This window comes from Musca autumnalis, unplaced genomic scaffold (genome assembly GCF_047663935.1).
Source record: "Musca autumnalis isolate F117 unplaced genomic scaffold, ASM4766393v1 scaffold_5, whole genome shotgun sequence".
Classification (NCBI taxonomy): domain Eukaryota; kingdom Metazoa; phylum Arthropoda; class Insecta; order Diptera; family Muscidae; genus Musca; species Musca autumnalis.
In genome coordinates, this window is record NW_027412088.1 from 51223138 (window position 1) to 51235661 (window position 12524).

Sequence of the window (12524 nt, forward strand, 5' to 3'; positions counted from 1 at the left end):
AGGTCATCCGCCATACAGCCCTGACTGGGGATCCAATGACTTCATTTGATTCCAGAATATCAAGATAAAAAGGGGAGTGGACAACGATTTTCGTCGCCAGAAGATGCTGTTGAAGCCTTCAAAAACCATGTTTTGGAGGTGTATCAATCCGAGTGGAAAAAGTGCTTCATCAATAGATTTGAGCGCATGAGAAAGTGTATAAATCATGCTGGAGACTACATAAGGAAACAATAAAACTATTTTTGATGGTAAACATTGGCGTTTTCATTGTAAGGCCAGATAGTTATCGTGCAGCCCTCGTATCATATGTTGTTACAAAACAAGTAAAAAAGTATCAGTCAGCTTTGCCGACAGAGATATACCCTCAGCCTGTGAAAATTGAAACACTTTTCACAAAAAACGTATGTATTTAGGGGTTTCAAAATGTTGGTCTTATGAACCGACAAACATGTTGATTAAAGTTCAAAAATTTTGCGGAAAAGGTACTTAAAGGAACGGACCGACATAGACCATGGGGGTTCCATAGGGGGTTTTTACACCCTTCGGGCTGTTTTCTCAAGAAGTATGGACTTGCCCCTGAAACAACTTTTACCATCGTAATTAAGGCAGCGAATGTAAGTTGCTTCAACAAAAATCAAAGTGATTCAATAGCAGGTCTTAAAGTGAACTTATCCAAAATTTTGTGTGGGAGGTACGGGATGGAGTGGACAAATATAGTCCATATTCGAACCGTATCTATATGTGGTAGATATTATGAGAATGTGTAAAGTATGGACCAAATCGGTCACTCCCATCAAGAAATATTGTGTGCAAAATTATTCCGAACATTTTTGAACATTTCTGGGGTAGGTACCTGAAGTAGTGGAACGATATGGCTTATCTACGGACTTAAACTAAGTTTGGAAACAATATTACGAAGGCCAAATTTTGGCCGGAATCGGCATATCCGTTCGAGAATTATCTTGCGCTTCCAGCCATAAACATGGTGTCATATGGTTTGTTTTTCAACTATCAGTCTATTTTCTCAGGAAGTATGGACTTGCCCCTGAGGAAACTTGTACCTTCGTATAGGGGACAGTGAATACAAGATGTTACAACAAAAACCAAGGCGATTCGAGAGCAGGTCCTGAATTGAACTTTTCCGAAATTTTGTGTGGAAGGTACTCGAAGGAGTTTACCGATTGAGTCCATATTGGAACCTCATCTAAGTCTGGTAGAAATTTCATAATGTGCAAAGTATGGACCAAATCGGTTACTCCCTTCAAGAGTTATCGTACGCACAAATTTTCCGAACATTTTCGAACTTTTGTGGGGGAGGTACCGGAAGGAGTGGACCGATATAATCCATCTTTATACTTGAACTAAGTTTGGACAAAATATTACAAAAGCCAAATTTTGGACCGAATCGGCAGATTCGTTCGAGAGTTATCTTGCGCTCCAACCACTACACACGGTGTCATAGGGTTTTTTGTAACATTCAGGCTATTTTCTCAGGAAGTATGGACTTGCCCCTAATGAAACTTACAGCGTCGTATAGAGGACAGCGAATACAACTAGCGTAAACAAAAATCAAAGCGATTCGAGACCAGGTCCTAAACTGAACTTTTCCGAAATTTTGTGTGGGAGGTACCTCAAGGAGTGGACCGATTGAGTCCATATTGGAACCTCATCTAAGTTTGGTAGAAATTACACGATGTGCAAAGTATTGACCAAGTCGGTTATTCCCTACAAGAGTTATCGTGCGCATAAATTTTTACGACAATTTTTGAACATTTGTGGGGGAGGTACCATCTTCGAACTTAAATCGAATCTGGACAAAATATTTCGATATCCAAAATTTGAACCGAATCGATTAATCCGTTCGAGAGTTATCTTGGGCACCAGCCTGCCTGCGATGAGGCACATTTTTGGTCGTATCAAAGTGTAAATACCCTCTTTAGCCTAAAGGCTGAGGGTATAAACAACAACAACAACAACCTTGTGAACCACTTTTTGTGGTTCCTCTCTCACAAATGTCTAAAAACACTTCGCTTAGATTTGAGATCTACAGTATATTTTATATTCGGAAAGCTCATAACTCCCAAGAAATGGGTCCCCAAAAACACCTACTTGAGAAAAATCTTTTGAGTTACCGTCAAAAATCGGTCAAATTAAAATGCTAAACGAGAAAATTAATAAAAATCATTAAAAATGATCTTCGCCCTAACAGGCAAAATTTCAAAAATATAAAGAACAGGCTGAGCCCGACTGGGATTTGAACCCACGTCCTTGAAAACATATCAAAAAATGTTGTCACGGCGTGGTAGCGTTCAAAGCCAAACTCATAACTTCAAAGGCAGCGCAAAATAGCGTTTGTCATGAAGAAATACATTTCAACAGCCAAATATCCGTTAATGTATAAAAACACATTTGCATTTGAAAAACGAAAAGTTCTAGGACAGAGAAGCCATTCGACAGTCGATACGTCTGAAGAGCTGCTTAACCAACAGCGAAACCAGGTAACGTAATTTGGTGACTGTGTGGGTTCGAGTCCTTGGCTTTCCTTTTTCACTTGCAAAAAATTTCCGATCATCAAGCTTAACTCTAAACGAGAAAATTAATTAAAATGCTTATAATTTCGGTAATTACCGATATTATTCGGTAAGTTAGCGACCAATAAAAAATAGTCGTAAAGTTTTAATGATGGCAACATTGTTGTCAACTTTCGTTTGAACTTGTCATTCATAATTTTGCGTTTTTATTTTACCGATTTTTGTCGGTAACTCAAAAAATGAGTTAGAGAATCGCACTACAGAAATTTTAACCGAAAAAAGTCATTGTGGTCCGTCCTGATTAGAATGACACAACAGTTCTAAAAACCATGTCGGCCCCAACTAAAATTATGGTTGAGCACGATGAATATCCGATTTGGCGAAAACCTTGCAAGCGTACACTTACTGAAATCTCAATAATCCTAGCTTGTGGGTACGATAACTATAGAACGGATGACCCCCAAGTCTAAATCAAGATAATGTGGAATCTGTAAATGTTGGGAATTGTAATCTGTTTATGTATGCGGGTGATGTCCACATTTTTCTGAGAGGACCATGCCTGCAGGATTTGGAAGTTGTTGCAACTTCGGTGTTACATTCTCTCTCTTCGTGGATTTGCTCTAATGGACTAACCATTAACTGGAATAAAACCAAAGCTATATTGTTCAACAATTCTGTTTATGACTCTTCCTTTCGGATATCTGTTAACTCTGTTACCGTAGAGATTGTTAACAGTATGAAGTGCTTGGGTGTTGTTATTGATAATAAATTAGACTTTAATTTACATATTGATTTACTTTTGGCTCGTGTTAGATTCCAGTTGCGAAGGTTGTACAGTCTCGAAGCTTATTTGCCGTTCCCTTTTAGGAAAAAAGTTGCAGTGGCTTTGCTTATGTCACATGTTAACTATTGCTTGGAGGTTGTATCTGGTACTTCATCCGTTCAAATCCAACGTATTGCAAGAGTTGTCAATTCTATTGTGCGATTTGTATATGGTCTTCGTCGTAGAGAGCATGTATCGCAATTTGTTGATCATTTTTTGGGATTACCGTTTCTGAAGTACATTAATGGGCCGATTCCGTACAGCGAGGCGAGTCGTGTCGCGTTGCCAGTTGCAATTTTTCCATTACGTATGGCAAAAGTCGCACGACGACGTCAAATTTTATCGCCGTAATGTTCATTTTCCGGCGACAACAAATTAGCTGTCGCCGTTCATTTTTACTAACGAATGAAAATAAAAAAAAAATAAAAATAACTTGTTATCGACGATTATTTTCTATCGCTGTACGTAGTGCATTTTTTAAATTTTGTCGCAGAGACGATAGACGACGCGACATGACTCGCCTCGCTGTACGGAATCGGCCCATAAATTTCGTGTACTTCTATTGCATTATAGTGTTATGACTGGTGTTTCCTCGTGTCTCCGTGGAAATTTTATATATTGTAGTTCCTTTCGTAATCCCCAGATAACTTACCCTAGATTCACGTCATTGATTGGTGAGAGGTCGTTTGTTGTAAGGGTCGCTAGGTTGTGGAACCAGCTCCCTCTGTCCTTACGAAAATTTACATTTCCTACATATTTATACAAAAGGAAGTGCTTTGAGTTTCTGCAGGCTAGTTCCTAAATGATTTTCTTGAGCTTTTTGCGTATTGCTTGATATGAGTTTCCCTTTTTTTATTTTTGTCATTTTTCTTTGAGGCTGGGGAGCCTTTTATATTTTATATGAACTTTTATGCTTTTTGAAGTGGTGGCTAGGTCTGCTCTATTATATAGACTGGATAATAGCATTTTCTTGAAAGGATTAATACTTCCTATTCTTACTGATTTTTCTATACTCTGGTTTAGATACATATGTGAGGGTAGGTTTAGTTTATATATCCTTGTTTCCTTTTATGGGGTTGCATATTGTTCATTTTTTTATTGTTTAGTTTTAATGCTTAAAACTCTTGTTTTAAGGGTATCTGTAGTAAGTTAATATAAGCTATTGGCCATGTTGGCTTATTTATATTACTATGTTATAACAATCTGGTTTAGATTGTATATGAAAACACAAGTGAGGATACTGCCGGACGGACAAATTGTCTCATTGTGATCTTATCTGATAGTTACCATAACGTGTTAGAATGGAGATCACCCCTTGTGATCCTATCTGATGGTTATGTAACGCGTTAGAATGTAGATCACAAACTGAGCGATTTTATTGAATTTTGTTCTAGCTTAAGTACAAATCGGGAGAAGAAATAGTAGGGCGTAAATATATTAATATAGTTTACAGTTGCATAAAATGGTATATCTAAAGTAGTAATTAATGAGTTGTTTTACAAGAGTAGTAGAATAAATTATTTACATAGTTGCATTCTGTCAGTTAACTTTAAAATACAAGAATCAATCAAAATGGGAAATTGGAATATTTACAAACTCACAATGACAAAGGAACAAAACTATGAAAATTGTTACTATTGAAATGTAGAGGGCATGAAAGTGTAATTATTGAAATATGGATTGCTTCAGTCTCCCCCTCTGATGCTGAAAGCGTCCCGATGAAGCATCAGAAATTACGGATTGTTGAACTCCTACTGTAACCTGGATCAGTTTTGCATCTGCTTAGGATGGACTGCATCAGGAAAAATCGGATGTTGAAACTGCTATTGTGCCAATAAGACTGTAAAATTGCATAAAGATGGCGTTGAAGACTTTCTCCGGAACCTCCCCCTGGAGTAAAGGTGACTAACTAACGGTAGAGGTGGATGTATTTTGCCTCCCCCTGGAGTAAAACTGCATCGTACACGTACATTGTTGGTGATTCATCAACCTTATTTTCTCAACATGGTTCGCGGTTCATTTTGCAGGAGTAAAGATGAATAACTGACAGCAGAGGTGGATGTATGTTTACCTCACCCTGGAGTAAAACTCATACATCGTACACGTACATAGTTGTTGATTCATCAAGCTTCTTTTCCAACAGGCATTTGTGGGTCATCCATCTGTGGATACGAATGATCGTTCCAAGAATTACGCTGTGCTATTGATTTTGTTGTTGTTGTCCTCGGCTATTACTCACAGATTATGGTTGGAGTGGTCGCGATACATGGCCACGAGTTGGGCGCCATTATAACAATCTCTGGTTGATTGTTCAGGAAACACACAAGTGAGGGTTGTTGTATACTGCCGGACGGACAAATTGTCTCATTGTGATCTTATCTGATAGTTACCAGATCACTCTTTGTGATCTTATCTGATGGTTATGTAACGCGTTAGATCACAAACTGAGCGATTTTATTGAATTTTGTTCTAGCTTAAGTACAAATCGTGAGAAGAAATATTAGGGCGTAAATATATCAGTTGCATAAAATAGTATATCTAAAGTAGTAATTAATGAGTTGTTTTACAAGAGTAGTAGAATAAATTATTTACATAGTTGCATTCTGTCAGTTAACTTTAAAATACAACAAAGACATAGAACTGTAAAGATTGGACATAGTGCATAATGCAGTTAAATTTTACTATTAAACCATAGAGGGTGTTTGTGTATAACAGACAACTAACAGAACATGACGGCAACAAAAACAAGTATAACATAATTTTATGTCACCATATTGGAACATAACATTATGTTAGACCTCCAGCGCAATCTGCCGATGTATAGTGGCAATGTAAATGTCCCATCTTGTTATATTTTATGTCTTTGAATACAAGAATCAATTAAAATGGGAAATTGGAATATTTACAAACTCACAATGACAAAGGAACAAAACTATGAAAATTGTTACTATTGAAATGTAGAGGGCATGAAAGTGTAATTTTTGAAATATGGATTGCTTCAATGTGAATTTAACAAAATGAAAAAAAAAATGAAAATGAAAAATAGCCCAAAGCAATACTATTCTATCCACCGAAATCTTCTAAGTTTTATTAGTTGGAGAAGTATATAGGTACTTTCTTTTGAGGGTGTACCGAACAATTGGTCCCCTTCATCGGGTTGTGGGGATTTTGTTGCAAGATTTAAGTTAAGGAAAAGTTTTATTCCCGAATTAATAACACTGCTCAACAAAATTGAAAAAGTTGAATGTTTCAGACGAAGTTGCAGTTGTTTCTAGATGAAATCGGCGAGTTATTTTCAAATCCGGTCCCGGTTTTTCTCCATCAGCTCTTGTTTTTGAGATATACCTCAAAATCGGTTTTTACGAGTTTAACCCAGACTTTCGTTATTTTCGGATACAAACAAATATTTTTTGTGGGTTTTTCGACATTAATATATTAAGGAGATGTTGTACGCTCGATAAAATCATTTTTGAAATAGTTATGGTGAGTATATTTAAAAAAAATATAGAAAATATGCGACGGACCTTGTAAAAATTGCATATTTTGAGTACTTTAAGCTGTAATTACGTCATCGGGGGAAGTCATAGAATCTTCATATGGTACTCCGGATATGCTTAGGGTGTCTACTATATAATCCAGTATTCACATATATAATATAAAGTTCATAGCGCCCATGATTCGGCCATGACCTAAAAATCATTATGAAGACTGCCATTGAAAAGTAAATGGCTTATGTGGTAATGATATCACTGGTAAATTATTTTCCTTTAGCAGTCTTCATGGCGATTTTTAGGTTATGGCCGAATCATGGGAGCTATGTTATATATATACTCACCATAACTATTTCAAAAACCATTTTATCGAGCGTACAACATCTCCTTAATATATTAATGTCGAAAAACCCACAAAAAATATTAGTTTGTATCCGAAAATAACGAAAGTCTGGGTTAAACTCGTAAAAACCGATTTTGAGCTATATCTCAAAAACAAGAGCTGATGGAGAAAACCCGGGACCGGATTTGAAAATAACTCGCCGATTTCATCTAGAAACAACTGCAACTTCGGTTGAAACAAAGGTCCTGTTGACCAGTGTAATCGATAGATTGGTCTAATTTTTTTACTGTCATAGACAGTAAATATATGTATGTCGGCCAAACCGACTGATGCCTTTCAAACTTGTCAAATATGAATTCATTATAATCATGGTGTGTTTTACAACTCCACTTTATTAATTCCGATTTCACTATTTCTCTTTTTAAGTTTTCAAATTTACTAATGGCGCCCCTTTCATTTTGTTCTTCTATTTCAATTTAGATACGGAGAATATACGATTTGTATTTGCAGCTGTCAAGGATACAATTCTTCAATCAAATCTAAAGGAATACAATTTAGTCTAAAACGGATCATTTAGACAACAACAAAAAAACACACACACACGCAACAGCAACAACAAAAGAACTAATTTTGTGATTTTATTAATTATGAAAATAAATTCCTTCTTTTTCACTACCACATACAAAAAAAATCCAAATCCAAAAGAATATAACCCCAATCCAATAACAAGAACAACAACAACTACATAAACAAGAAAGAAACTAAAATTATTGATAAAAAAAAAAACAAGAAAAGAGGAGAACAAAAACATAACATTTAATAAAACAAAGTTTTCTTTAATGGAAATTTCAGAAAATACAACAAAAGCACAAACAATTTAAGAATATTTGAGTACATAATAAAAACTACAAGAACAACCACAACAACAAAAAGGAAAATGTACTAATTTAATAATAATAATAATAAAAAAGATAAAACATAAATAAGAAGAAAACAAAACAAAAATTTTATAACGCTAATTATAACAAATTATATACTTTATATATAAAAAATAAAACAAAAAAATCATCATAAAAAGGAGAAACAACAACAACCATGATTATGTGGAAAGAACTATAAATTTACATAAGCAAATGAAACACGAATAAGAACAACAACAACTTTAACTACACAAAGAAGCCTGTTATAAACGATGTTTTTTTGTTAAAGAACCGCCGTAACAGACATTTCCTGTTTCTTTTGCAAGAGAAGGAAAACAACAACAGCAAAAGCCCAAGAAAACAAATTTTTAGAAGAAGCTAGAGAAGGAAGAAGAAGAGAAAGAAGAAGATCTTTATCTTTATTGTGGTACTACCTATAACTAAATTATAATTTATTTATAATAAAAAAACTACTATTTGTAATAGAACAAAACAATAATCCACTCCTTAACCCCCTCCCCCCTAAACGACGACAAAACTTACCTTCAGATATACATACCTACATACATTATGTTTAAACAATTTTGTAAATGTAAAAATTTAACTAAAAAGGAAAATATTGTATTTTCCCCATTTCCAATTAGCCTCATGAAATTTACCCACAAAATTAATTCAATATTGAATAATTAAGACAACAAACTACTAACGACTACCAGAACAAACAAATACACACACGCACACAGCCGTTACTAATATACATTAAAGAAGAAACAGCAACAAAAACTAAAATAAAATGTAACAACCACAAAAAAAGTATCAACAAAAACCAAACACCTTCTACCGGATAACTGAACAAAAATATATATTCAATAATATATTTAAATAAACAAAAATTCTCCAACTTCTTCTATATATCTCTCTCTCCTTATATACTGTTTAATACATAAGTTTTAAAAAACAAAATAAAAAAATTTAAAACACACAAATATTCAAAATGTATGAATCAAAACAAACAAAAAGAAAAACAAAATATGAAGAAAACACCTTACAAAGATTAAAAAAAACATCCATTTTGAAGAGCTGCCTTGTTTAATTAAATAATTAATATATGTTTGCTAAAACAACATAAAATCATACCTCTACCTAAGCTACGTCTCCCCTCCCCCTCCCCTTATTCTTTCATCCCAAATCAAATCCCCCCAAAACAAAAAAAAACCAACCAACATACACGCACACATTTATATGTCCAATAGGAAAATTAAAGAAAAACAAAAGAACTATGTCATAGATTGTATTTGATATCCTCGATACTATTTTATTGAAACAAAAAAAAATATAATTGTATTTTGTTAAAAAAATAAAAATTATTGTAAACTACGTCCCATCATTTGTAACCAAAATTTATATATTTATAATAAATAATATATAGTTATTTATTAAAATAACATATTTATTTTTTTTTTCAGTGGTTATGTTCTCTACCAACAAATATTTAAATTTTTCAGGCAAGTTAAAAACGTTTTATACCCTCAGCCTTTGGGCTAAATACGACCAAAATTTGCCTCTTCGAAAGTACGTTTGGACGAAATCCGTTGCAGACAATTTTGAGTTGATTTAGGAGTGTCCGTTCGTCAGTCTGGCTGACTGGTGCGCATGATAACTCTCGAACGGATCAACCGATTTGGTTTAAAATTTGGATATCGTAATATTTTGTCAAAACTTAGTTCGAAGATAGGCCATATCGTTCCAAGTCTTCCTGTACCTCCCCAACAAAAGTTCAGCAATTTAAACCAGCGTCGCCCAAGAATTTCCATCAATGTTTTAGTATGTGTGTATGTATGGGTAAAGAAAACAACAACCACATGATGTTTATCGTTAGTTTTTGTTCACGTACACTGTACGTGAGAGAGAGAAGCAAATGCTAAAACAACTCAGTGGACACTATACTTCTTTGCAAAGAAGCCCTTCTCTGATTTAAACGCTCCAAGGGAGTAACCGAAAAAAGTACAGTTTAAAAGTTCGTTTCGGTTCGTTTTGTTTTGCGCAATTTTCTCTATACTTCCTAAAATAATGGCCCAAAAGCTCCACAAAAGCATGCCGACACCGACTAAACTGGCTGGTACGTGATATAACCCTCGTTGGTAGAAACCGATTTGATCCAAACGTTGTACTTTTTTTTATTTCGTACAGACTCGGATTATGTCCGAACATTGAACATCGGACGGACCACTAAATTGTTGGCAACATGTTGTTTATGAACCCCCAGTTACGACGGTACAATTTTTAGGGACATGTCCATACTTCCTAAGACATTAACCCAAAAACGCAAAAAAAACCTATAGACGTCAGAAGTATTCTTTTTACTTCTTTTCTTTAATTTATCTTCCTTAGGTCCGATTATGAGTGTACCCGCTAGCAGCTAGCAATATGAAAAGTTATTCGATATCGGAAAGTCGTCGACCCCTCACAACGCAATCAATTGTAAACCTTTATGGCTATATCACACCATATGCTTTTTCACATGTATGTTGTCACTTTGGGTATACTAATCCATATACCAGCTGATGTCATACCACATGAAAAATCATATGGTGTAATATAGCCATTACATGGGAATGTCCTCGAAAGTAAACAATTTACTCTTTATGTATTATTTATCCTCAGAACAGCATTCTGGCTGGTTTGAATCTTCTTCCACTGCTTAGTGCTAACCTTTGCAGACCACGCTGGCGCCGCATAGCTTACCACAGACCGGCCTATTACATTGTAGGTGGTCAACAAGGTTTCTTTGTCAGCTCCCCAAGTGCTGCCGGCCAGTGACTTGAGCACCTTGTTCCTACTTCTGATCTTATCGCAAATAGCTGTGGCATGCGCGGACGACTTAAACATGCTATCGAACGTTACACCCAGTATTTTGGGGTAGTTAGTTGTTGTTGTTGTAACAGTGTTTTTGTTATGTTTATTTGTTCGTTCCTCTGTTCAATCTGGCTCTGGGTCTATCTCCAGTTCCAGAAAAGTGGCTGCTTCGATGGGATGTAGCCACAGATCCACTGGAGTTAGATGGGATAGTTAGTGGTCGGAATCAGTGCACCATCGACCAATATGTTCAGTGGGAGCCTCATTTCAGCCGTCCATGTGGTGAACAGTGTGACAGTGGATTTAGCGGCGGATATTTTCAGATGGAAGAACTGCACTAGGTCAACTATGTAGACATTTAACCTATCACATATGTCATCGATGATAGGATCCGACGCCAAGATCGTACAGTCATCCGCATACATCACGATCTCTATACCGTCTGGAGGTTGGGGAATTTCAGAAAGGTAGAGATTAAACATTTGCGGAGATATCACCCCTCCTTGGGGAACTCCCTGTTTCACTCTACGGGGTTTGGACTTCTTGTTTCTGAATTCCACAAACTACTGGCGTCCGCACATACTCGTATAGTTAATTACCCAACGTTTCAAACATGGCTGGAGATTAGTCTTCTCTATATCCTTCAACAGCTTGGCATGGTTTACGGTATTGAAAGCCTTCGATAGGTCAAGAGCCACCATGACTGTTCGGTCGCACGGCTCTTTCTGGTTCAGTCCTCTACTGATATGTGTGGATATGGCATCTAATGCTGTTGTAGTACTATGCATTTTCCGAAATCAATGTTGATGTTGGGCAACTGGAAAACACCTTCTCATCGTGGGGAGGAGTATTGCCCAGGGTTTCGGAGTCGTGGTATTTTTGGCTCGACTCCGACTCTAGACGAGTTTTTTTCACGGCTCCGACTCCGGGTCGACTCCGAGAGTAAATTCCTATACCACTAAAAGAGAATAAAATTTGCACAAATTGTTAACTTTTTCCTATATTTTTGCCTATATAGACTAATGTGTTAGTTTTTCCTTACATATTCACTAGAAAGGACATTCGTTCGAATACATTCGAACATATCAATATTGTTTCTGCCGAATCTTACATTGAAAAATATCAAAGTTAGAACGTTTTTGTCGGTTTTCCTTTTTTGCACGAGTATATTCTGGACGGAATTCTTCCGCGTGAGAAAATCGTTAAGCTTTCATGTGAAAATGAAGGAGCAATACAAATCATAAGGACTACATGCAAAACAATTATACGCAATTCATGACCAAGTTTCAAACTGGATGTAAGCCAACAAAAGGAGACCCCCAGTTGTAAAGCTCAATAAAAGCCATTTTTCTTGACTTTTTTCCGAGAAAACTGCGTAACTTTTTGTCAGTTTTGTTTTCTTCATCCGAAAGAGAAAAATATTACGAAGTTTTGAGGCCGTCTTATTAAAGCATTGTGGGGTGCCAACTTTAGCTCGAAAAGTAATAAACCACTTGTCATATATTTTTGTGGCCGATTTCGAGAAAAAAACCGTTTATGCTGCATACAAAATAAAATAAA

General features: G+C 35.9%; 1 protein-coding gene across 14 annotated transcripts in view; it reads left to right on the top strand.

Moving 5' to 3' along the window:
- Galphaq (G protein alpha q subunit) overlaps positions 1-9138 on the top strand; it is a 78092-nt gene extending 68954 nt beyond the window's left edge. For all 14 annotated transcript variants that reach the window (XM_073955332.1, XM_073955345.1, XM_073955334.1 and 11 more), the window contains one exon: positions 7669-9138. In XM_073955332.1, the coding sequence (XP_073811433.1) occupies positions 7669-7751 (83 nt within the window). In that variant the 3' untranslated portion in view covers positions 7752-9138. The remainder of the gene's footprint in view (positions 1-7668) is intronic.
- The last annotated feature ends 3386 nt before the right edge of the window (positions 9139-12524 follow it).